The 26932-nt window shown below is 41.9% G+C and overlaps 1 protein-coding gene across 1 annotated transcript in view; it reads right to left on the bottom strand.

Moving 5' to 3' along the window:
- myo15aa (myosin XVAa) overlaps positions 1-18729 on the bottom strand; it is a 43700-nt gene extending 24971 nt beyond the window's left edge. The window contains exons 1-14 of the mRNA XM_088069342.1: positions 13084-18729; positions 11204-11286; positions 10334-10397; positions 10056-10165; positions 9601-9675; positions 7001-7091; positions 5758-5861; positions 5494-5557; positions 5292-5405; positions 5030-5191; positions 3994-4107; positions 867-925; positions 298-421; positions 86-181 (exon numbers count right to left, since the gene is read on the bottom strand). Coding sequence (XP_087925468.1) covers positions 86-181; positions 298-421; positions 867-925; positions 3994-4107; positions 5030-5191; positions 5292-5405; positions 5494-5557; positions 5758-5861; positions 7001-7091; positions 9601-9675; positions 10056-10165; positions 10334-10397; positions 11204-11286; positions 13084-18729 — 6906 coding nt within the window. The remainder of the gene's footprint in view (positions 1-85; positions 182-297; positions 422-866; positions 926-3993; positions 4108-5029; positions 5192-5291; positions 5406-5493; positions 5558-5757; positions 5862-7000; positions 7092-9600; positions 9676-10055; positions 10166-10333; positions 10398-11203; positions 11287-13083) is intronic.
- Positions 18730-26932: the final 8203 nt, after the last annotated feature.

The raw sequence follows: 26932 nt of genomic DNA, 5'->3' as shown, positions 1-26932 counted from the left end.
TTTATGTATATTTTGTGCATGCATTTTTGATGAGGTGTGTGTTTGTTAGTAACTGAGTATCTGCACGTGTGTGACGTCGACTCACCTGTTCTTCCCTGAATACAATCCTGTTGAAGAAGAACTGCAGGTACTCGTTTGCATAATTAATGCAAAGCTGCTCAAAGCTGTTGAAGGCCAGATCCTGTTGTACACACACACACACACACACACACACACACACACAGGAGTCATTCTGCTGTGCAACACAAGACAGTGGCAGACAGGTGATAAGATGCTCCGTTTGTTAGCATGTTGTACCTCAAATCCGTAAATGTCCAGGATGGAGATGGAGAGTGTGTGTTGGCGGGGATACACCTGAGCGTTGATCCTCTCTGTTAACCAATGGAAGAGCAGCGAGTACAGGATCTTGGCAACAGCATCTCTGGAGAACAAAGATTTGTGTGTGAAAGACAGACAAGAATGTGGGCTAGGAGGAATATTTTATGGAAATTTTATCTGAAAAGTGTGAGAAAGAAGATATTAAGATGCAGGGAAAGTCTTTTATTGGACAGATTGACAAATTCATAAAGATATATTATTTCTGCTCTTCATGCTGTTTTTTAAGAGATTCATAACCTATTTTATTATAATTTCAAATGGTTCTGTTAATTTTAAGACTTTCAAAAACATGTCCCATGTCTCCTTTTCAGGGGACAGTAAGACTTGCCTCCTTCAATTTTCTACCATTTTTTCAGGAAACCCAGATCCAGGCAGAGGGGCAGGATGTTGTATGCTTGAAAGAGGGCATTTTTTTTCAGAAGGAGCCTGAAGAAGGAATTATTGACACCTGACACCCATTGAGTGATGTGTATGTAGCTGTGTCTCACCTGGCATCAACAGCACTTTCCACAGTCAGTGGGGTGTAAATCTTGTCCCTCATTGTCTCCTGTAGAGAAGACAGAAGAATTAAAATTATGTGGCTGCTAAAAAAAAAAAAAAAAAAAACTTTTATAAACTATTAAGCTTTCTTTCCATGTTTGATCCTGGAGACTTTCCTCACCTCCTTATACACTTATATTTTAGTTTTATCACTTCAGGTTTATATTTAAATGTTTAAAGGTCCTACACACACAAAAGTGTTCTTAATTTTGTTGCCAGATTAAACCTCCTATTGAGACTGTGGCTGTGTTCCAATTCAGTCATTACTCACTCTACAGTCCACGAAATACAGTGGGAAAACTTCAACTTTGTGCTGCTTAATGCCTTTTTGTTGACCCTAACTTTTACAAACCCCCCAACCTTTCTCTTCTCTTTTCACCTCTTATTTTTCCTCCACTTTTATCTATCCTCTACCAAACATCTCTGCTTTCCTCCTTCCTCTCTACTCTCCCACTTGTAGTTCTTCTTTTCTCTTATTCATTGACGTGAGTGTCTGGGACTCCGGGTCTGATCAGATAAAGAAAGTTCTGAGACTTGAGACCTTCCTCTGCTTAAAGGCACTAGATCAGGCATGTCAAACTGGTCCACAGGGGGGGCCGGTGTGGCTGCAGGTTTTGTTTCCAACCAAGTAGCAGCACACCAGACTTGACTCATTTAATCAACTGATCTCCGTCTTCAGACAGTTGATTGGTCAAACTGTGTGCTCTTGGTTGGTTGGCACAAAAACCTGCAGCCACACCGGCCCCCCTGTGGACCAGTTTGACATGCCTGCACTAGATCATCACACGTATACACACACACACACACACACACACACACACACACACACACACACACACACACACACACACACACACACACACACACACACACAGATGTACACATGCCTTTACTGGCCAAAGGAAACTAGTGGATACGGCTGACTCCTCTCCTGTTACATAGAAACCATAGGAACCGCCTTTGTGATTAGAAATTCAATCATACTAAAGGCTTTTAGTGTATAAGAGTGTGGAGGGCATAAGGTGCGCCGTGATCAGATGTACTTTTAATGTATTCCTCCGTCTCCCTCATCACCCTCGCTTCTCATCAGAAGCATCACAGACGGTCAGGACAGCTGGAGTCTGCTCCTTCTTTGAAAGCGTAAAGAGAGTAAAACAGGATGTTTTATGGCCAATCAGGTACTGGAATATATCAGTATGTAATTTGGGTGCAAAATTTACTTTTTTTTGAGGATTTCCCCTTCGTCAGCTCATAGGATGTAAATAGAGCAACAAGGTGAACGCAGTGGATGAAGAACGAGAATACTCATTAGGTTGAAAACATTTATATTTCTTTCCTCCTTGTTTTTTCGACAGTTTCTTTTTGGAGTTTTTTGTTTTCACTTTGATCCACTGAAGCCACCGGGGTAATTCCTGTTTAGCCTGCATCTCGTGGTGCTGGCATGGCTCCTTGGATACCACCAGTGACCCATTTCTGAAGCAAAGGAGCACAACGCAGCACTTCATTTTCTTCACTGTCCCCTAAAGATTTTTGGATTTGAGAGGGCCATCTCATCAGCTGATTCACGGTAATAGATAACACAGCCAGCCACTATAAGCCTCGTAACTGAGAGGATCAACACAAATCCTCATACAGAAACATGAGCTAAATGTAATGTAACATTAATCCAGTAAACTTGAAGTCAAGCTAATAAGGAGTCCTAGTTTTGGACAAAAGAAGCAGGGCTATAAGTCTTATCCCTCACACTAGGGAATGTGTCTATTATATGTATAAAAATATATACTATCCAGTATGATAAGTTGTAAATAAAAGGAGTCAAGAGAGGCTTTCATTACATTAGAAAAACTAAAAAAATAATAGCTTAATAGCAAGTGTGTTAAATGTTGTGTATGTCTATTTCAACCCAATCGCTAGAATAAATTTTAGCATTGTATGTTTCTGCAAACCATAGATTTGTTAAATTTATACATTTCTATGTAATGAATATGTTGAAACTTTACATTTCAACAAAAGAGTGGTTAATGTGATGTTATGTTTTGGAACAAAAACTTGGTTATGGTTAGGAAAAGTTAATGTTTTGCTAAAGATGGTGAGTCATGGCAACACATCCACGACTAGAAACTCAGCAATATTTCGGTAAAAAATATCCATTTTTATGTATCTGTTGGTTTCAAACGGAGGTCTGCAGCTTGGCAGCTGTCTCATCTACCGTAGGTGTGACACCATCCACAAACCTCTCTACCGCCTGATGACAAAGTCAGCTCATATACATGTAATCTGAACTACATCACTTTAGAAACATTGATATGATACATATGAAATGTATAACTGTAACATATCCGTGGTTTGCAAAAACGTACAATGCCAACATTTTCCTCTGGCAGCTGAGCTGCTATGTGCACTATGTGTATAAAGGATGAGTGTCTGTGTGCCAACATGCATTTGTAGATGTGTGTGTAGAGTGTAAATGATACGCCCAAATAATGAATGCTGACATGTCAAAGTCACATGTGTAGTTACACTCTGAGAAGCTAATGGAAACTCTTACAATTATTTCATGAAGTGATTCTGTTACGACGGAACTAAATCGCTGAGGTCAGATTTAAGTTACGATTTGTCTTTCAAAACATATTGAATGAATGAATGAATGAATGAATGAGGGCATCACAAGAGGTCAGAGGTTAGAGGAAAGACACGTTACTATAACCCGAGACACAAAGACACAGTGATGTGTGAGGGAGAATGACACAGGTGAGAGAACAGATGACAATATAGGTAAGGCTCATTACTTTCAGCAAATGTCACGCCGAAAATAGCATCATAAAATGTTTTTATGTGATCCCTGGCCTGTGAAAACGGCCCCCTCTAGGGCTGATTTATCACCAGTGCCCTCATATTATCGCTTTTAAATGGTCCCTGGCACCTAATCAGCAGTGCAATTGTGTTTTCTTGACATTTTTTCCACATCTGTTACAAGTGGAAGAATAAGATTTGAAATTAAAAAAAAATAATAAAAATTCGAAATAATCCGACATCCAACATTTTTATATACATAAAATGCAGTTTGACACTCACTGTGACTTTGTAGGTGATGGCTTTCTGCAGTCCCTCTGGAGAAATCTGCAGCAGCTCTGCCACCACTCTGATCTCCTGAGCGCTGACCACTGACGCCACCTCCTGGCCATCGGCCTGTCGTGCAACACAGAGAGAGACAAAAAAACACTTGACTTGTGCGTATAATCATCCTATTCTAGTTACATATCTACAATGATTTTTTATTTTTTCATAGTAAAGTTTAGAGGAATGCTTCCCCCACAAAATTATCATTTGTTTATCAATTACTCGACCAGTGTTACCCTGAATCCTGGAGAAAAAAACATTAAGACACGTGTTGTTCTCACGTGTCTTAATGGTAAACAACGAATCAAAAAACAGAGAACATTCATGATAATTTGGTGTAAAAGGGGAGTGCATTTAACAACCGTACTTTTCAAACAGCCCTTACTGATGTAAAAGTGAAATGTATTAATGCTCTCTTCAAAATCAGACTCCATTGACAAATCAAGTCATTTTGGCTCCGATGCACCAAAAGTCACAAAATAGCACAAACAAACTACCAATCAAGGCAGCAGCAGACCAGCAGCTCCTGTGCTCAACAAGTTAAAATGACTGTTTTTGTCAGTGGAGTCTGGCTTTGAAGGGAGCATAGATAAGTCTCACTTTTAGTTCAGTTACCTGTCAAAAAGGGCTGTCTGTATGGGAAGTACTGAGCATACAAACAGATAAAAAAGACCTCATATCATACTAAATCATACTGCACAAGTCATGTTTGGATGTAGTTTTTGCTGTTGTTTAATACACACTCATATGTTTGTTTTTGTATTCTTTCTTCACTGTAGGCATGTGAGAAAACCAAAGTTTTCTTCACAAATTCAAATTAACACAGGCCAAGTAACTGATATACAAATGGTCGTGTGTCCAAAATATTCTAAAAAAATGTACCAAAAACATGTTCTGTATATGATATATGTAAAGCAACATGTGAATTGCCTGAATAGTCTCTAATTAAGAAATATTGATTTAAAAAATGGAATCATGTTGGAAAAACGACCTCATATCTCTGAAAGTAGACGTTGCCCAGGTGCAGAATGGAAGAAAGAACTCTAAAGATGGCCGACTGGTCCTCAGGGGCGAAGTGAAGGATCTCCATGGCAGCGAGCAGACGCAGGAAGTCCTCTGCGTCATTCTTTCCTGTTATCCCACAATCCCCTCCCTTTATGGAGAAAAAGAGAAAAAGCGCACGATATTTTGGAGCTGAGGACACCTACAGTACAATGAAAAGCTTGGTGATCATGCTGCATTGTTTCTTCTACCTGGTTGAGGTAATAGTAGGTCTCCGCCTCCTGTAGATAGAAAGCCTGCCTCTGCTGCGAGGGAAGACCTGCCAGCATCTCGTAGAAGATATGATAGTTTCTCTCATCTTTGGCCTGAGTGGAAAACACACATTTAACACTTTAAGATACAGAAAATTTTAAGATACAATGCGCATCTTGTGCATGTGTCTGCTTGTGTCACCTGGAAGACAATACGGGACTTTTCCAGTAGATACTGAGAGGTTATGGCACCGCTGATCACACCACTGGACAGAGAGAGAGCAGCGAAGTGAACAAGAGTGAAACACAAAACACACAAAATAAGATTAGAATTTAATATCAGTTAACTTTATTTACATTACATTTTTTCACAACACTGTTTTAAAATGCTTTACAATTTAAACAGAACAAAATTAAAAAGTGGGTTTTTCACTTGGGAGATGGGAAAAGAGACTTTCATACTCACTCCTCCAGAAAGACCTCTATGTATTTCCCGAAGCGACTGGAATTATCGTTCCGTACAGTTTTGGCATTTCCAAAAGATTCCAGGAGAGGAGCTGCCTCGAGTATCTAACGAACATCCAAACACACATTAATTCACAACACGTCATCAGCTGGGTGACAGAATATCTCACATTAATAGCAGCCTGTTTAGCATCATTACTTAATGCTGGTCTATAGTGTACATCATTTTAGTGTAATCTGTTAGTTCGAAAGGGATACTTCACCCTTAAAATGATCATTTTTATTACTCACCCAGTGTTACCTTGAATTTATGACAAATAAAACTGTTTTTCTAGCATGCCTTCATGGTGAACAAAGAAATGATTGATGAATTGGTGTAAAAAGGGTCTGCGTAATAAAAATAAAACTATATAAAAACATTCTTTTACAGTCACAGAAATCTTACAGTGTAATCCCAGTTTCATTTATCCAGTCGTACATGACGTGCATTTTCACTTCTTTTTTTAATATTTAAAACACTACTGCATAAACAGCCTGAAGCACAGATGAGTGTTTTAGGACTTGGATCATACTGCATGAGTGGCGTGAGAGTTTGTGAATGGATGATTTGATATAGTTTTGTTGTCTAATGTAGTGGCCCATGACTACATTCATAAAAAAGTTTTGGATTCTTAAAAAAATAAACGCTATTAAATGTATTAAATAATAAATGTAAAAAAAAAAATAAATAAAAAATAAATAAATAAAAAAATCTTCACAAATTCAGCATAAAATGGGCTGAGTAATTGCTATCCAAATGATTATTTTGGGAGGTGAAGTATTCCTTTTATTAAAAACTGATTAACTAATGCCCACTTGACAAGTTAACACAGTTAACTTAGAGACTGAGCAGTCAGATAGTTGAACGGATGCTTGACAGGCTCAAAAGCGCAAGTTCAAAAAATATTTTAAAAATCCAAAAGATATTATCTCTAATGAATATTGTCACACACCACAGCAAAACACAGCAACCTGCTATTCTTATGGCCATATGTGAAGATGAGCTGTAAAATGTAAAGCACAAGTCATGCAGGGGAGCCCCACTACCTCAATCTGCACCCGAGAGGATCCAGCAGAGACACAAAGACATGGAAAAAAAGACGTGCAGAGGCATTAGTCATCCTGCAAGACAGGAACATGTCTCTGTGTGTGTGTGTGTGTGTGTGTGTGTGTGTGTGTGTGTGTGTGTGTGTTTGTGCACGTACCTGTTGCGCAAGATTGCATTTGTGATGTATTGCTGCAAGGTAGCGAAGGACCAATTTGGTGGCCTCTGTTTTCCCAGAACCGCTCTCCCCACTGAAACACAGAAACACACACTCAGATAACACCCATCAGTATGACTCAGCAGATACATTATATGTAAAATCAATTGTCTGAGTGCTCTGCTAAAGAGGTCGCAACAGTTTTCAGTCCATATCAAATTGGCAGACGTGCGTTCAAATTAAAAGCTCCCTCTGACTGGAACAACTTACCATTTAAAATAAGATCAATTAACTTACTGCAGCTTTTTAAGATCTCACGCTTCAAAATGCCTTTCCACTGCTTCTAATGGAAATGCCTCCTTACCCCTTTAATATCATATTGCTTTTGTTATTTTTTATAACCATTATTATTATGGCTGATACTATTGTGTAAACGTGAATGTGTGTAAACATGTGTGTATGTATATGTGTATGCGGGTGCAAATATGCATATATATAAGTGCATTCAGCGAACATTTTTGTAATCATTATTGTGTACATATGTGCATATAGTATGGTCAGAACATTATAGATACTTTAACTATTACTATAAATATTATTATTACTATCTGTTGCGTTATTTACTCTTGCTCATTCTATGTGGGTGTACTGGGTTAATGGGAATGGTGTGTGGGTAGGTGTATGTAACTGCATGTATGTATGATCGTTGTACCGTATTGTATTGTGTGTTTATGTTGGAGCCTCTCGAAAACGAGATAGTCCACCTCAAGGGACTATCCTGTAATAAAGTTTTGTATGCAAGGATATTGTGAAAATGAGTACCGAGTAAACTTTTCATTGGCATGGGAAGGCATGAAAAATATGATCATTTTAAAAGACAAACTTAAATATGGTTTTCAGCCTCATACTAAATGAATAAAGGTTTAGAAAATATTAGAATAAAAGCGAAAAAAGACAATAAAAATAAGAACTAATGTAAGAAGATGACATCACATCAGTGGGGGTAAAACAAAGATAGTAAGAAGACAAAAAGAAGAATAAGAGATAGATTAACAAGTATATAATTTAAAAATGAAAAGATGGTAAGAACAGGACATCAGAAGGAAAAGGAACTGATAAATAGAGTGAAAGCAGCAAAATTAATGGAAGAAGAGAGATAAGAAATGAATAAATAAAGGCTACATCACATAAAAGCAAGTCTATAAAACTGATTTTTAAGAAGTGATTTAAAAGATGTCACTGATTCTGCAGGCCTTTAAACGATATTTTATTACAGAACACTGTACTTTTACTATCCAAATACACTTTTGTGCCAAAAAGCAGTGCTACTATTCAATGGTTGGCTGGATGAACTTTCTTTGCATACTGGGCTGCAAAAGCATGCTAATCCATTTGCTAAAAGGTAAAAGTGTAAGCTCATTAAGGAGTGAACATTATCCGCACTCTGAGCACCGCTACAGCCGGCTTTTATTAATCACTTAGATCGTCCATTAATGACCCTTCTCACCTCCCTGCTGGTGCTTGTTTGACTTAATTGACTAAGTGATGTGAGACCAAGCTTACCTTGCATTAGGCAAGGCCTCAATTCCACTTTTGCGTTAAACCACCTGAAACGCTCTTACGCACACACACTTTGCTTCAACACTGCCAACAGCTTAGCGCTAAATACCCCCATTATGTAAGCTTGGCCAAAGGGGGGCAGGAGTGTGTTTGTGTGTGTGTGTGTGTGTGTGTGTGTGTGTGTGTGTGTGTATTTAGGGACAGCGGCACCTTGACCACATTCCAGCATAAGGTTTCAGCTCACGGGCTGGTTGGCTAAAAACCGGGCCATTACTGGTCACTGTACACCAGACCTCAGTTTCCCCTAAACGCACTCAGTGACTCACACACAAACAGAGGGTTCACACATGTGCACCTGGACACACACACACACACATACCTCTGAAAGATAATCTGCTGCTGGCCCAGACCTGGCTGGGCTTTCCTTACAGGTGTCTCCTTCCGAATACGGCTAGAGTGTTCCAGGTGTGTGCGAGTGTCGGCGTTTGTGTATTTCATTTGATTTTTTTCTGGCTAATTTCTGAAAGCACACACAGTTGTGCAAATGTGTGGATGTGTTGTATACATTGTTCATGCTTTTGCATGTGATCTAGATGCAAAACGGCTCTGAGTGATGGTACGTTTGTGTTTGGAGATCCGTTTTGACGATGAGCGAGGCAGCTGTGACAGATAGACGGAGCGTGAGAGCCTTGAGAGGTGACTCTGTCTTAAGTCTGCTGGCCAGAAAACCACAGACAGACACTCATGAATTTACAAACACTAATCCAACTGGAGATGGAAACCTAACTGACCAAGAAGTTTCATGGACACTGTTTCCACCAAGGTTAAACCGTTACAAAACCTTGGAAGGTTACTCATGATGCGCGAGAAAACATGTTACAAATATCTCTGCATTTGGCTTTATGACTGCCTTTCTTTTAAATTTCAGGTCGACATTAATATCAATTAATATTTTTAAAAAGCTGAGCTTTTCCCGAGCTTCATTTGGAGAAAGGGTCACCTGATGACTCATGAGGATTGGTGGTGTGCTGATGGTGTCTTACCTGATTATAATGACCTGGTTGTGTTTGGCATCCATCAATTTGGAATAAGCAGCGTTTGCTATGGCAAACAAATGTCTGAAGGATAAAGAGCAGCTGCATCAGGCTCAGATTTAAAAGAAATGACAGCAATAAACTTAAAATCTAAGTTTCTGTCTCTTCTTTTCTATCCTTATCTTCTATATTTCTAACTCTCTTTTTTACTTTCATTTCTTAATTATTTACTCACACAATGCCTTTTTTTTTTAAACTGAAAACATTTCAGTGCTTTTTCCAGCAAAAAGCTTGAAAATTGAACATTATTTAACAGTATTTTTTAGTACAGATGATCTCAATTCTAAAAATCTGATCATTTCTGTTCTGTTTTTACTGTAATATTTACATAATACTAACAAATTCTAGTGTTTGATTGGTTTTCAGTTTACGGTCCCCACAGTTTGAGAGTGAACACGACTTACGGAGGGTTCTCTCCCAGAGCACGACCCTTGTACAGCAGCACCATGTCCGTCCCATAGATGTTGTACATCTTGTAGGGGTTCACAGACACCAGAATGCTGCCAATGTATGTCTGGAAAACAAGCAGAGAGAGTGAGATAGAAGTTAAAAGAGGGACATAGGTTTGTAAACAAACACACAAACTCAAAATAAAGTGATCTGACTTCAGATTTATAGGTTCAAGACATTTTCAGTAGTATAACCGTGGCATATGGGATGTGTGTGCTGCTCAGATACTTGCATAAATAATCTCCCTCTCAGATCTTTTCCTCAGGTTCAGCAGAACAGCCCCTTCATGCATCTCCCTGCACAGAAGTAGAAGGTCAAAGGTATTTAAGGATGATTAAGAACTCAAATCACTTCACCCACGGTTCCTACAGCTAACAGCAAGTGGATTTCAAGACTTTTAAAACTTTTTCAATGTCACTCAGAATGAAATTGCCCGAATGTGTACTTTAATATAAAACAGGACTTTGGGTGTAAGCAGTGCAAGTGGCATTCTGAGAATTTTTTTTCTTTTTTTTCTACCTATTATTTTGAGATTTAACAATGCAATGTCAGATAAATCATACCTTTTATGTCTTAGCACTTTAAAGACTTATGAAAAATTTCAAGACATTTTAAGACCAATTAAGGCCTTATTTTTAGATCGATTAATTCAGTGACTTAAGACTTTTTAAGGATCCATGGGGACCTTGTCCAACATTAGGACCATTTCTGCATTTTTGCACTGTGCGTCATTAAAATCTGGCCATTTTTCACTAAGGATTCTTGACAATCTTTTTGATCAATCTTTAGGTACCTTGTAGTTTCTAGGAGACATCAATTATTCAATTATTATTAATTATAAGAAAAAAAACAGTTCTTGTATAAGACTGCTAATTGAGAGCATTGTATGCAAGAGCATTTTCTCATTATCCACACTCTGACAAAAGCAAAAATGACTGCTGTTTATTACACTAAATTATGATAAACCAATTTAATTTTTTTAAGTGATGAATTGCCTTGAATCTGACTTTTTTTACATTTCACTTCAACACTTTTTAGGTTAGTTTTTTTTCTTGTAAGGACTCTTTTAGGACAAAGAGTTGTGTGATTATTTTATACTTACTCTAACTGTGTCATATCTTCCACTCCATCTTCCTCTCGACGGTCCCGTTGAGCCACGGTGGGCAGGCTTCTGATTGAGTACATCTAGAATACAAACATTAGAAATGAGGAAAAGATGCCTATTCATAGAGCTGTGCAAAATGTGTTCATGCATTAATAGGATTTTTCTAATAATGATTGTATCTAGAGTCCCTCTTTTCTCTTCTCTCACCCAAAGAAATGTGCTTAACACATACTTAACTCTCCAATGGGCCTATTCTAACCATATATTCTGCTTTTTTTTAAAAAAAAAAAAAAACATCAGCTATATCAAGGATTTATCAACACGTGTTGCTTTAGAAAAAAATTACATATATCACAAAAGGCTGTTTATGAGAGTTTCATGGACTTTTTGAAACAAAATGTTGATAAAGACCAGTAAAGCATTTTTTTGTTTGTTTGTTTGTTTTGGTTTGCCTTTTCAATTTATGATATACCATATTTGCTGACAAGATTATTTTATATACATGTAATATGTTTTATAATTGAAAACCCCAATTAAGATATTGTATTAAAAAAAATAGATTATCAACCAAATAAGCTGCTACCCCTCTGATTACTCCTCCCACTGGAAATCTACAACTGTGCCAAGCTTTAACCTGAACATTACACTTGCAGCTGCAAGGTTACACCTCATGTAAGGGATAATGCCCACAGGTTTCCATTATCAGGAATTAATAATCCATTAATTCCTGATTATGGACACTTATACCACGGCTACTTGCCAAAGAAAAAGCAACTTAAGCCATTCATTTTCATGATCTTTGCAATCAAGATCTTTAGTTTTTCACAAGCAATAACTCACTGGCAACTGGACTTGCTTGAGTTTTATGAAGCTATTTCACCTCTCATCCAAGCCTACAACAGAGCACTTAAAATTCCCATGACCTGGATGACTGAGAATCTTGACCAACAAGCCATAACTAAGTGTCCCTTATCACATAAGTTTTGACTAATACCTGGAACAATCAATACCACCCCTTAAGGTTATTATGCAATGGAAATGTTGTTAACTACTCCTGTAAATTGGTCAAACCTTAGATATGACTTAGCAAAAAAGAAATTTGTCTAGTCTGCTCATCTTATATAACCCTTTGTTTCAGCTATGAGCCAGAAAGCTAAAGTTATGCTAGCAACATTAAAAGTCAATAACATTGCATATGGTTGACGAATAATGTGACAATATGTTTAAAACTAGCTGTCCAGCCATGTCATTATTCCCAAATCAATCTCAAGATTTTTCAGACAAATAATAGGCCATGTGTACTCTCAGCTGCAGCCTGAAATTGAAAGTTGAGTAATGCATCGGATATAAGATGATTACTTAATGGTTACTCAGTGTCCATTATCATGAATTAATGAACACCCTCAAGCCAATCAGAGTCGCTTATTTACTTTGACCTTGGTATGAAAAGATTCACATTACATTACCTAGGCCCATGTCTACTTCTAGTGTGAGTTTAGGCCTGAGCCCACCTAGCATTATTTTTTTGGCGCCAGCATCTTTTTTCAATTGTTCCATTTGAGGAGCTGGTATTGAAAATCTCAGAACTTTTCAGAAAGGTGCTGGTGATGTCACTGCCACTTTTTAGCTAGACCAAAGACACAACAAAGAGAGAAAACCCATTTGTGGGAGCAGATCGACCGGCAGACACTAAATGTTGCTGGTGTGTTGTGCTTTTATCACTGCATCATTGTGAGCTTGTTGTTTGCTGTATAGTCAGCACACTGTTAAGATAGCGTCACATTAGCTTACTAGTTAATGGTAATGTGGGGATATCCTTGTCACAGAAACAAACCCACTATAAACCCTCCATATTAATTATATTCCAAAACTTTTACCTTGTCAAACCAGTGTCCCTGTGGTTCTCCCTCCCTGCTGAGATTCCACTCCCCCAGTTCAGGCCCCCCTTGTCCCTGTCCCATCAGGCTCTGGGGGTCCAGCAGCTCCCCATCTCTATACATGGACCATTTATTGAGGTTCTGCACTGTCCCATGAGGTAGAACTCTTTCTGCGCCCCACACATCCATATCTTGCTGCAGTCCCAAGACCTCAACTCCGGACCCCTGTGCCCAGTGCTGTTCAGGGCCAGTTCCCTGGACCTGGGGTGACACTACAGCATATGAAGGTAGGCGGAAAGAGGCCCCTCGGAGGTTAGGGTTCTGCAGTGCACCAGAGAGATTAAGTGAACGAGGTTCTGGGGTCTTGGGGGCACCAAGTCGTGTCATGATATTACCCTCAGGGAGACGGTAGTTTGCCCCACGAAGGCCTGGGTTCTTTGATAAAGCATTAGACAGATCAAGTGTTCGGGGTGCAGTAGTGGGCTGAGGGCGGGTCATCAGAGTGCCGTCTGGAAGACGATAGGTAGCAGATCGGAGGTTCTGGTTGCGAAGAGCATTAGAAAGGTCAAGGGAGCGGGACTCAGTGGTATCAGCAGAACCAGGCTGCTTCAGTAGTGATGTGTTTGGGAGTTTGTAAGAGGCACCTCGAAGACTGGTGTTTAGCATTGCACTAGAGAGGTTTGGACCAGAGGGGGCAGAGGTGGAAGCTTGGGTTTTGTTCTGTGAAAACAATGATGATCCACTTGGGAGCTGAAACTTTGCATTGCGCAGGTTAGCATTCATCAGGGCACTAGATAGTCCTAGTGACGATACTGCATTCTCAGGAGTCTGTGTCTCCTCTAATGGATGTGTTAGAAATGAACCATCTGGTAATCGATAATTGGCCTTACGGACATTGGCATTGAGAAGAGCAGAAGAGAGCATAGAACTTGATGGGGTGACGGGTTCTGATGCTGGCTCGTTTCTTGTAATCAAAGTTCCATCTGGCAGCCTATATGTTGCTTTACGTAGACTGGGGTTCAACAGTGCAGAGGAAAGCATAGGTGAGGAAGAGGAGGGTGCAGGTGTGGGTTCTGTCCTGGTAACAAGAGTGCCATCAGGCAAACGATATGTGGCTTGTCGCAAACTGGGATTGAGCAAGGCAGAGGAAAGCATTGGGGATGAGAGGGGTGATGGACCTGGGGCAGGTTCAGCAGGCTCAGTTCTGGTGACCAATGTGCCATCTGGTAGTCGATAGGTAGCCTGACGTAGACTTGGGTTCAGCAGGGCATTGGAGAGCATAGAGGGTGACAGCCTACCATTGACACCACCTCCACCATCAGTGGTAACTGGAGACTGAGCAGGGCCACGGGACATTGCCAAAGTGCCACTGGGAAGCCTTAACATGGATCCTTGGATGTGGGAGGTCCGCAATCCACCAGAGAGAAACGAGGACGTACCTCTGACAGTTCCTTGTTGAGGTGTGGTGGGAGGAGGAGCGGAAGATGCTAGAGAAATGGGGGAAAGGTGTCGCTGAAGGGGTGAGGCAAAAGAAGCATTACGTAGCTGGGAGTTAAGCATAGCAGAAGACAAGTGTGGGGAGGAGGGTAAAGAGGGGGCAAGAGGGGCTGCTGCCTGAGGAGGTGTGAGGACAGTTGTATAGACATTGGCATTGCGTTGTAGAGGAGAGGTGTAGGAGGCATTACGTAGGTGGGAATTCTGTATCAAAGCATTGGATAGACCAGGAGTGGCATATGGGTGCCCCTCCTGACTCATCTGTATATCAGCTGCTATCTCCTCCTGGGCACCAGGTATGGGGGAAGGGCTTCTCTGTAACGGTGTGGTGTAGCTGGCATTATGCAGATAAGGGTTTTGGAGCGCATGCCCCAGATAAGGCGATGAGGGTGCAAGTTGAGGGAGGTTTTGGGGGTAAGCCTCATACTGTGGTTGGGGCGAAGAGGGTCTCTGTAAAGGAGAAGAGTATGCAGTGGCGGGGATGGAGGAAGGTTGACCAACTTGAGGGTTTGGTAACCCTACAACTTGAGGGTTTGGTAAAGCATTCGTAAGCATTGGAGAGGGTCCTGGCTCCATCATTGAGTAGTCATACTGTGTGATACTCTGGGATGGCTGGATAGTACCAGGAGGAAAACTGGGGTGATGTACTGGATGCTGAAAAGATGTTGGCCCTTGACTCTGGGGACTCATCGCCCTGTGGGGAAAGGGAGACTGTGGGCGAGACATATGGTGCATTGGGGAGGCTGAACGGGAGGGCAGAGGAGATGGATGGGGCAGAGGTTGTGGAGACGGAGGTCTACTCTGCAGCCTACGCACAGAGGGCTGAGGAGAAAGAGGGCCACTCTGTTTCAAAGACAGCTGTGGAGAGGCAGGAGGCACTGGAGGAGGTCCTCTGAATGATTGCCTAGATTGAAGGGAGGGCTGGTTTCTGGGCATACGAACTAGTGGTTGTCCCCTACCTACAGGTCTATGGAAGCCTCCTTGGGGATTGCCAATTCGCTTTGACTCCCTTAACCCTGTAGGGCGGGAGCCTGCCCTGGCTAACATGGGTGTTCCAGCTACACCCCCTATCTGTCCGGTGGGAGGAGCTGGGCCATTATGGATTGAGGACCTAAATGGGGCTACATGCTGAGTGACTGGGGGTCCATGTCTACTGCGTCTCTGTAAATAGGGATTAGCTGGGGAGGGCTTCACGGCCCCCATGGGCACATGAGCCCGGCCTCCAGCGCCACCCCTTAGCCTGCGAGTAGAGGACCGGGTTGGGAGAGGGCGACTGGTGATACGTGATGGGGAAGGAGAGGGAGGGCGATGAGGGGAGGTTGGGCGGAAAGCTTGGGGGGGGGACTGAGATCTCTCAGGTAGAGGGGGGCTCCGTCTTTGTGGGGATGGGAGGGGAGGAGACGGGGAACGCCTCATCTTGGATGTTTGTTTTCTACCTTTGAAAAAAGGCGGTCTAGTAGGCGGCAGTGGCACAGCATCAGGAGGGGGTTGCTGTCTGAAAGAGAGTCGTGGGGAAGGTGGTGGGCTTGCTCTCCTCCGCAGTGATCCCCTGGGAGAAGCTAAAGGACTAGAAAGGGGGGATTGGGGTCGGACAGTTGATGGAGCCCCACGCAAACCAGCTCGCCCTCTTCCTCTTGGCAGTGATGGCTGAGCTCTAACTGACATTCCTCTCCTTTGGTGTGATGGAGAACCAGGTGGACTGGGTGGCCTTTGCCTTTGAGAAGTCTGCATTCGGCCTGCCATTTGGGCCCGTTGAGGAAGCCCTCGCCTATGTAAGCGAGGGGAGAGATAAGGGTCTGGCTGGATTCCTGTTTGGAAGTCCATTTGATGAGGTGGGAAGCGGGGTGAAAGAGGTGCCATTGCCCTAACTGAACCTGGCCTCATTGATAGCTGTGGGGATGGAAGTGGACTCATTCGTCGCACTGGCATAGGTGAGGCCACTGGTGAATGCAGTGGTGAATGCATCACTGGAGGCATCGGTGACTGTATTGGTGCAACCATTGGTGGCATTGGCCCCATCTGGAACATTTGTGGGTCTTGTTGGAGGGGTGTTTGGTACACTTGAGAGGCCAATTGTTGTGGCAAGGGGGCTTGTCTGGGAAGAATAGGGTTTTGTTGTTGGTTCATGGCTATGGGGTAATGGGGCTGTGCGGGAGGATATGTGGGAAGTGGTTGCTCATAACTTATATCTGACATCATTTCCAAATTGTTAAGGGCAAGAGCTGGGGAGGGAGGGGGAAACACTGGGGAGGAGGGCTGAGAATAAACAAGAGGAGGAGGTGGCGGCAGGGTTTTCACCTCTAGTCTGTCTTTTCCAAATATCTTGACCTGGGGCCTTGGGACCCTGAACTGCTCTGCTGAAAATGGATCGACAAGAGGGTAAGACAGCTGCTCCTGTCCATATAGCTGTCCTGTGTCAGCTGGATCCAGCCCAGCATCCATATAGAAAGGTTGTTGATAGGGGTTATAAATAGCAGCAGGGTCTGTATATCCCAGCATTGGGTCATTATATAGGCCTACATCATAACCACCATTCATCATGCCATATGGATCTCTCCCATAGTTGTAGCCCATATTGTGGTCAAAATAATCTCCATACAGCTCAGGGTCATATGGGTCATAGAAACCATCCATGGCATTACCGTAGTATCCATATGGTTCTGGCTCCACTGCATACAACATGCCATCTTCACCATAGTAATACTCAACCCCTTCATCACCGTAGTAATCTTCATATTCATCATCATAATAGCCATAAGGGTAACCATAATAATCCACGTCATCCTCATAGTACAACTCATCATCATAATAAAAGTTGCCGTCATCATCATAGTACCCATATTCGTCTTCCCATTCATCATCATCATAGTAATCCAGTTCGTCTCCATAAGGGTCATATGGATCATAGGACATGGGTTGTCTCAGGTAGCCTCTATGTCTCCCCCCGTTGTAGTAATCGTCATCATATCCATACTCATCATCATCATACTCATAGGCCTCATTGTAATAATGAGTCTGCCTCCCTCTAGTGTTCCTGTTAGCAAATGACAGACTCTTCCGTCCCTGTCCTCCTGCTCGTGCCCCTAGCCGACCTTGGCCTTTAGAAGTAAGAAACCTCCCTGTCAACCAGTTAGACGCTGCAGCTATCCTTCCTAACATCCAGCCTTTACTCTTAAACTTTGATCCTTCTTTCTTTTTCCCAAACATGCCTTTGAACTTGCCTCCCAGTCCTTTTGCCTCTGTTGCCATTTTCCCCTTGCTCCCTAAACCAGCAAGATTTATTGTCTTTTTAGGTGGTGTAGTTTCTTTTGGAGTTTCCTTTTTATTAAACATACTGAACCCAGACAGACCTGGCTTTTTGTCAGTGGATGATTTGCCCCCAAACCCAGCTAGAAGCTTGCTGGTTCCCAGGAGTGGTTTACCACCAGCAGGGGGTTTCTTTTTCTTGGAGAGTCGTAGGAAGAGACGGGAGGTGCTTTTAAGGTTTCTCTTTGGTTTTGCTTTCTCTGCTGGTTGTTTAGAGGGCAAGGTAAAAGGAGTGGACTTCCCTGTGAGGCCTGTGAGGGCTTTGGAGGCTCCTTTGAGATGAGACCTAACATCTGGTGTTTTTTGGGCTTTTGCTGGAGCTACGCTCTTCTTCTGCCCCTCTGCAGCAAAGCCCATCATTGCCTTGGAGGCTCCTCTAATGTTGACATCGCTCATCTTTTTCAGGTTTACTGCACCCATCCCCTTCTTCATTTGTGCTTTGCCCTTTATTTCCTCCTCATCATCATTATTAGACGGCGGTGAGGCTTTGGGAGGCTTAAATCCCTTCATAGCCATGGCCTTGGATGCACCTTTCAGAGCTGCTTTCCCTTTCCCTTTATCCTTCTTGACAACTACCTCTTCCTCACTTTCATCATCCTCTTCTTCCTCAGTCTTCATCTCCTCTTCTTCTTCCTCTGACCCCTCCTCTGACTCACTGACAGGCTTCTTTCCCTTTCCCTTCTTTCCATCATCCTTCCCTTTCCCCTTAGCTGATGGCTCCTCTGCTTTCTTCCCCCCTTTCTTGTCATCTTTCCCTCCCTTCTTCTCATCCTTTCCTCCCTTCTTTGGCTCCTCTGCCTTGCCTTTCTTGGCAGCTGATTTTGCGTCACCTTTTTTAGGTGGCATGATGTCTCCTCACTCAAATCATTCTAAACAAGAAAAGGAAGAACGAGTTCCCATAATTTGCTAAAGCAGAATGTCAATGTTGATATGTACTCTAGAGAAGAAGAGTCCAAATAGTAGCAACATGCTCTCATTCCCAGTTCTTTTCACGTCTTCTCTCCTTTTTCCTCCATCTGATCCGTCCCTGTGACGCCCCAGAAACACACACAGTGGCACACTCTGTACGAGGTCAGTTGTTCTATAATGCACAGAGAGACAAACACAAACCACAGTCCTTCAAAACACGATCTAGTAATGGAGTCGGAATCTCAGCCATCAGTGCTCGCTCGCATTACAGTACGTCTTCTCGGCAAAAGAGCTGTTGTCTCTGTGTGAGTAAAAAGAGACAGAAAAATGGTTTAAGAGTGTTAAATAAAAAAAGAAGATGCTTACTGAGTTTAAAATGTTACACAGGAGAAAAACACATCTCACTAGCTAAAGTCTCTCTCAGTTTTACCCACTTGTTGCCTCTTGAGTTTTTCCACTGAAGTCCATCCAGCATAGCAAAAATACTTGCACATTTCTGTTCTTGTTCTTCTTAACAGGCTTGTAAGTAACTTCCCAGGGTCACACGATGAATAAAAGACCCTGCTATCCCTGTGACAGGGTCTGTGTAGTCCTTTGTGTGACTCCCATTGTTAGTGCGTCCTGTGAGTCCAGCGGTGAATCCTCATCTTGGCCACCGCACCAACTTTGGCAGGACGTCCCCCCCAACAAGGAGAGCTGATGTGCGTGCGTCTGTGTGAGTCTCGGCCTTCAGGGGTGTCCTCCTCTTTGTCTGAGAGAGAGTGTGTGTGCGCGTTGTATCCTCCCACATCCACGTCAGCTTGCCTTTGTGACCTCCTGCAACCTTCTGCATCTCTCTCTGGTTACCGTAGCTTCATGCATCCCCTATTCGCCTCAACTTGAGGCCTCATCGTTATCCTCAGCTCATGTGCATGCACATATGAGCATATGTATTGTATGTCCATGTGTGTGGATATGCATCAGAGTGTATCCCTATAATACAGGTGCAAAGGGCACCTTAAAGCAGCAGCTATATTGCCTCGGGGTAACCCTATCTGCAGGCTCGCTCCTGTATGAATAATGCAAGCTGGCTGAGCTGTTGCTAAACTGTGTCTGAGAGGCGAAGCCACGCAGAGCCAAAACACATATACCAGCAAGAGCAGCATGGACCACAGCTGAGAGTGATCCATGCTAAATTTCCACACAAGCATTCAACAGTATTTGCACACACCAACAGTGCATATGGTCATGTTTAATGCAGAAGATTCAACATAGGACTTCAAACTGCCAACTTACGAAGACTATTCAAATAAAAAGATTTTAAAATTAAGAATTATTCAGTGTAGCACTCCAGCTAACTGTAGCCATTAATTCAGCAATTCTCCAATCACAGGGTTCCCACACATTTCTACCAACAAATTTTCCAAACTTTTCAACTTTAACTTTATTTAAGTAGTTCAAATTGGGTAGGCCTATATGGTGACAGATATTATAAGACATGCATTTTCCAAGACTTTGTGGATAAGAAAACAGCTAGTACTTGCCAACTTTACTTGCTTGTTAGACATTCCTGCCACCAACAGGATGCATATGCCAATAGACCAGACCAGCAGATACAGGTATATCACAGAAGTTGCTGCACCCCTTTTTGGGGGGATAGAAAACCAAAGATCCTGTAGGTGTCATTGCAGTTTGACATGTTTGGATTATAATTTTGATAATTTTCTATGCATTTAAACAAATATTTGTCTAATAATTGTTTTGCAAACTTGCCTCAACTTGTGCATTCACAATACCTTAATTAAATAAAATTGACTAAAAAAGACTATTTTGACATGCAGACTGGAAAAGCCAGGGTATACCGCTGATCTTCCAATCAGTAGATGACCCACTCTACCTCCTGAACCACAGCCGCCCGCCAAATTTAAACAAATAATACTAGGAACATATTTCCTTTTAAGTAAGACATGTTTTGGGACTTTTATGAACAAATCTTAAAAAATATTTAAAAAAAAAAAATAATTAATACTAACAGTTTTTATAATTTCACAACTTTTCCAGGAATTTCATGACTGTAGGAGCCCTGCATCTAAGTGAAGTCCGCTCCTCAAAATGCATAAATTAGCTTTAAAAACAAAATGAACGCGCCAGTTGTTTCTTGTAATTTTCTTTGTCTTGATGCTGCCATAAATGTGTGTCTCATGCTCCTACAGTAGCCATTAGGCATCTTTCTAATTATCACTTATGGTAATTTAATACCTATAAGGTCCATTAAAATGTATAAAGGACAATCAAAAAACATCAAATATTTTTAATGATTTATCTCCTCATCACTGAGGCTAAAACACACACAAATACACACATCTCATCTCTTTCAGTGGAAGACCGTAAGTGTAACTTTGGCGGATGTGAGGTGTGATGGCATGATTCATTGAGGACACTCTGATGTTCGCTCATTGATGACGATCTGATGTTAATGCATTGATGACGGGCTGATATTCCAGGAGGTCATCTCAGTGGCAGATATGAATGTTTAATGGCTGCCCTGTGTTCTGCCTACCCAGCATGGATAAAACATTCATCGCAGGCTGCTCTAAATATATCACAAAGGGTCAACCCCGCCCCGGCCTGCTTCCCTACCAATATATTATACATAGAGCTGGTGTCAGGGGTTAACAGCCAGACACCACAGAGCAGAGAGAGGACAGAGAGCAAATAGCAAAAGAAAGAAAAAAACATTTCTAATGCTGTAGTTTCTTTTGGAAAATGGAAAAAGTAAATTATGTATTTTAAGTTATCAAAAACAGAAGAAATATCTTGATCATTAATGTCAATTACAGTTAACAGGTCCACCTCCAGCTTTTCTTTGCGCCAGCCAGAGTTGGAGGAACTAATAGTCTTGACCTAAGATAGGATCTGAGCAGAAATCTGTATCATGTATCCCCGGGCGCACCAACCATGACAAAACTCTAAACTGTCTGCAGCCTGCACAGCAATAACAACAACAGCAGTTGTCGGTGTCGTCTACCTGCAGACTGAGATAAGAGGATATAGACAGCAAGTGGGCACAGACGAAAGTTCAAAAGTTCCTTCCTGTCTCATCAGACACGTGCGCGCCCACACCCACACACACACACACACACACACACACACACACACACACACACACACACACACACACAAAGTGAAGGCGGCTGGTCACCAAACAGGCGAAAGAGACACATGAAGAGATCTATTTGATATGTGTGATATGTATCTGCTGTCTGGCTGACGTGGTCTGTTGACTGAGTGAACTGGTAATGAATAGAGTGCGGATGACAGAGATGGAGGAGGTGGGGAAAGGTAAGGAGGGAAAGGGAGACAGAGGCAGAGAGAGAGGTGCATCAACGAACTGCTGATGAATGAACTGCAGATTACATAAATGCTGAAAGAATGCAGAGCAGAAATAAAAGTGGGAGTGAAAAGGAGAGAGACAGAAAGGGACTCACTTGATAAGAGGATTTAAAGAGGGGCTAAAAGTTAAAACAGGGAACGACAGAAAAGAAAAATGAGAGAGAAAGATGGTTATTGTAGCCCTTTTTACAGCCCCTGCTCAAGGCGGGAATATCACGCTGTTATTCCACCTCACTGTTTTTATAAAATCATGAAATGGGGGGACAGAGCTGTCTCACTTTCAAGCAGTGGAAGAAGTAATAATACCGAATGGACATGTCAAAGAAACAGCCGTCAGATGGGACCATGGATGGGACAGTGCAACTTTTTAACTACAATATGTGTGCAACCACCTCGGAAGATATAAAAAAGCAGCCAGCAGCAGTTAGCAGGAGGGCTGGGTACCGAAAATCGGAGCAAATATGGCACCTATATGACTGATACCTGCCAGACTGGATCATGACGCAGATTTCGTTTCCTCGTTTTGGTGCCAGATTGTTTACATAGCGAGTGTACAACCAAGAAAAGAAGAAAATGAGCGTTTGTAAATAAATACTACAACTCCTCAGGACCCAAACCATGCCGTGTTTTGCTCGCCACCTGCAAGTTAAAGGAAATAGTTTGGTCACTAAGTTTGCAAACTGACCAGGTTCCCTTAAGGTGGACTGTTAAAGTGGACCAGCTATTCTCACAGTGACCCATGAACAGATAATGGAGAAATCTCTGGCTGTCGAGTCTCTTGTTACGATTTTATTTATTATATGAATTTATCGTGAATTTGCAGCAGGTTGTTTTAATTAATTTGTATATATCTTAGTGTACTTTAAATCGTTAAGAGATCATATGTTCAATTTCAAGTCCAAATTTGCCTTTGCATAAAAGAAAAACCTTCTTTCGCATTGTTGACTGTCGCTTTTATTTCACTTTAAGAAAAATGTTGTTTGAGGCACCACAGCCAAAGATGTCCCCAAACTGATACAAAAATGGGGTCAAGAAGCTTCTTACCCTCCAATCAGAGGACGAGATCAACTGCCATATAACAGAAGCGGTAAATGATTGTTATTTCCATGGTTTACCCTTTTTTTTTAAAACACGTACATTATATGTTACTCTAGAAGTCGACGCTGTTTTGCTATATATCACGCCCGCCATGCCTCTTTTGCTTCCAGAATGTCGGCATGCTGTCTAAAATCACACACTGGAGCCACCGTTGTTTGTATCTGCTTAAAAATGCAAAGGCGGCATAAAGAAGGGACCTTGTAGGGGCCCCATAGCGAGTTCTCTGTGTGAAAAGGGCCAGTGCGAAACAGAAGATGGAGGGGTGACAGCGAGTGATATAGAGGGACAATAGAGAGCGAGCGAGAGAGTGAGAGATGAAGGGGAGAGTCTCTTCATCTTCGTGCCAATCACTGACAATGCGCTTTCAGCAGACGCACTCAGCGACACACAACTAATAAAGGAGATCACCTGAGCAGAGCACAGCCAACAGGCTCATTTAATGACTAGGCGTGCACGTGCACACACACACACACACACACACACACACACACACACACACACACACACACACACACACACACACACACACACACACACGCAGGCAGTATATCTCATAATGGAGATTGCATGCGATCACTGAATGCAGGATCTACGCTGAATCATCTGGAGAGACGGGAGATTGACAGCTACACACACGCACATTAATTGGAGGATTGAAAGCATGCCACGCACACACACACCAGCTGCAGATGTAATACATTTGAACACACTGCACACATACATCACACACATACATCACACACACCGGGGGATTGAGCCAAATACATGTCATATATTTTACATCCACTTAACAGTGCACAGTTTAGTGACTCTCTCTCTCTCTAACTAACACACACACACACACACACACACACACACACACACACCTCACATAACTAAACTGAACTTTCTGGTGTGAAAACATTTTTTGGATGGTTCAGACTTTCAGACAAATTACAGGAGGTTTTGGCAGTGTATGGTCAGGTGATTAGAGCACTGCAGCGTCTGAGTGTATGGTGTTTGTGTGTGGTATGGCGAGAGAGAGACGATGTTTGTGGCTGTGTTCAGAGCAGACATTTGGCGATCGGAGCAGAGCTGAAATAAGCAGTTACACTTTCAAGTAGTAGTTAACGTACTGCGTAGATTTCAGTTTGTCAATGAACAATGCAACATAATAACTTTTCAATTATTTTTTGAGAGGATGAGAGGGAAAGGGGATACAAAAGGATGGGAGAGCCCATCTATAGACCAATCAATGTCAAGTATAGGGAAATGCAGCACATTAGTAATGGCAACAGGACATAGGTATGCCATTTATAATTCTTTAGTGTGCATGCATCACTGCAATGTGAAACCAAAAATTACTGGATTATATGTATACGATGTAAGACAGAGTGCAATGATAATAAGACACGATATGCACTCATACAATATTTAATCAACACTACTCACTAAGTTTTACTCATGAAAACAATGAGGAGGAACGAAGGGACAGAGGGACAGAGGGAGAGCGTCTTTTCAGACGGAGAAGGTGAGGCCGGAGGATGAGGAGGCTGGACTCAGGTTTCCTGTAAGCCTTTAAGCCCCATTCAGACCTTAACCTTCGCTGCAAGATTACTTTGTGACTTAACAATGGAGAGACGCCAGGGGCTGTGAACACATTGACGACCTGCCACATGAGGATCAAACACCCACATTGGACCGGATAGTCAGCTATAAAAACCTGAATATGAGACGCTCACTTTGACCTTAATGTTTTGTTAGAAGTGAACTGAAATACAAGTGCTTAGTGGCAGTATTAAACACAAATACAAATACATAAAAAAATAAATGAATCACCAAGATTTGGGTCATTTAAATTGGTTGATTAATCAAATCCAACATCAATAAGATCACAAAATATTTGTTAAAGGAGGGAAGTTTCAGGCATTTAGCTGTGATCCCTGACTAACACTATTTGTAAGATGACAGCTCACATCGTTACATTTTTCAGGACAGAGGTGACAGTCAACAAAAGTGTTAAAAAGGGATGTAACGACTTCACACATTAAATTCACTTCATTCTTTACAAGAAGTAGCCCAATACACAGGGGTGTGAACTAAAGAAAGACTTTCCAGATGTCCTAACAACCTTGAAATATAATATTAAGCCAAACAATGAACAGGCCAGCTTTTACTCACAAGACTGAGTACATTTAATGCCTAAATATGGCGCCAAAAGCATTACTCCCCTCAGCATCAAGCTAGCTGACAGACTTTAACTGATCGTATGCAGATTCATCCAAAGAGGAATTTAATCTGTTAATGACTATTAATATTCATCACATAAGTTGGAAAGTTGGAAGAAAAATATTACCTTGTTAATTATTTAACAGTTAATAATTATTTATGTAGCGGTAAATACCATTTGCAAATAAAGTTAACAGTATTCTTAGTTGTATAGTTTGCCACTTTGAAAAAATGAGTAATAAAACCATTTTGACGTCTCTCAATGTTAACTGGCTCCCAATTCTCCTCTTTTTTATTTCTCCAGAGGGCTGCAGAGCGGCTTCAACATCTGTGGTCGTAAACCCTCCTGAGCTACATCAAACACAGAGACTAATGCTACAAATGCAAACTGCCACACACTCTTAATTACAGTCAGTGTTTGGGTTTATAGCAGCTTACCTTATCTGTCTTTATATATGTTGATATTTAAAGCTCTTATATCCACAAATATCCACCGAAATGTCTCTCGCTGACAAGTAAAAAAATAAATCAAACTTAAAGGCTTCTGTCTGCACCATCTCCTGTTCTCATCTGGACCCTCAGCTGATGTTTTATAGTCCTCTACACACACACACACACACACACACACACACACACACACACACACACACACACACACACACACACACACACACACACACACACACACCCCTTTCCTTAAATTAAACAGCCCATCTGGACAAACAATGGGCCTTCAATGGTAATCATCCCCTCTGCTGCTTTAGTGAGGCTTCAGTGATTACCTGAACATCTACAGTACAAATGTACAATAGTGAGTAAATAAAGGAGTCGGTGCAGGTACGTATAATAAGACCACTCTTTACATCAGTCCATGCATCAGTAGTGCACCAATTAGGTTTCTTTGTAAACAAGCTGCACTTGCACTTGTGTGTAGCGCTGCCTTTTCCGCCTCTGCATAAGTGTAAGTAAACAACTGTGCAGGACTATTGTGCATTAATGGCAGGATTACACACACACTCCGCTATCATCCTCCCACACTGGTGTCCCTGCGTCAGAGTCTACAGAGTGATTTGTTATAAACCCTTTCAGTGACAATAGGTTGTGAAACGTGTGTGTGTGTGTGTGTGTGTGTGTGTGTGTGTGTGTGTGTGTGTGTGTGTGTGTGTTCTGGGGAGCCTTATCAGGACTCCTCACAAACACACACCACAGAGAGCATCTCTCACACCCACACAGCATGTGGATAGAGCTGTTAAATGTTACCCAAGAACTAAATACTATCTTCCAAGGCCGTAGCCATGGAGACCACACTGGGGCTACCAAATCTGCAGGGTAAATCAAGCAAGCACTCAAAAGATCAGACAGGCGGTAAACAAGTATGAATTTGCAACACCTCACCCTACATGCCAAATTTCTGCCTGGAGGAAAAAAGAAGCTCCACCTGTCTTTTGACCACGAGTCCATG

The sequence above is a fragment of the Plectropomus leopardus genome, chromosome 18, assembly GCF_026936395.1.
Source record: "Plectropomus leopardus strain MGB_pleo_1.0 chromosome 18, ASM2693639v1, whole genome shotgun sequence".
NCBI lineage: Eukaryota > Metazoa > Chordata > Actinopteri > Perciformes > Serranidae > Plectropomus > Plectropomus leopardus.
Note: the sequence above shows the minus strand (reverse complement) of the source record. Positions and strands in the feature narration are given on the sequence as shown.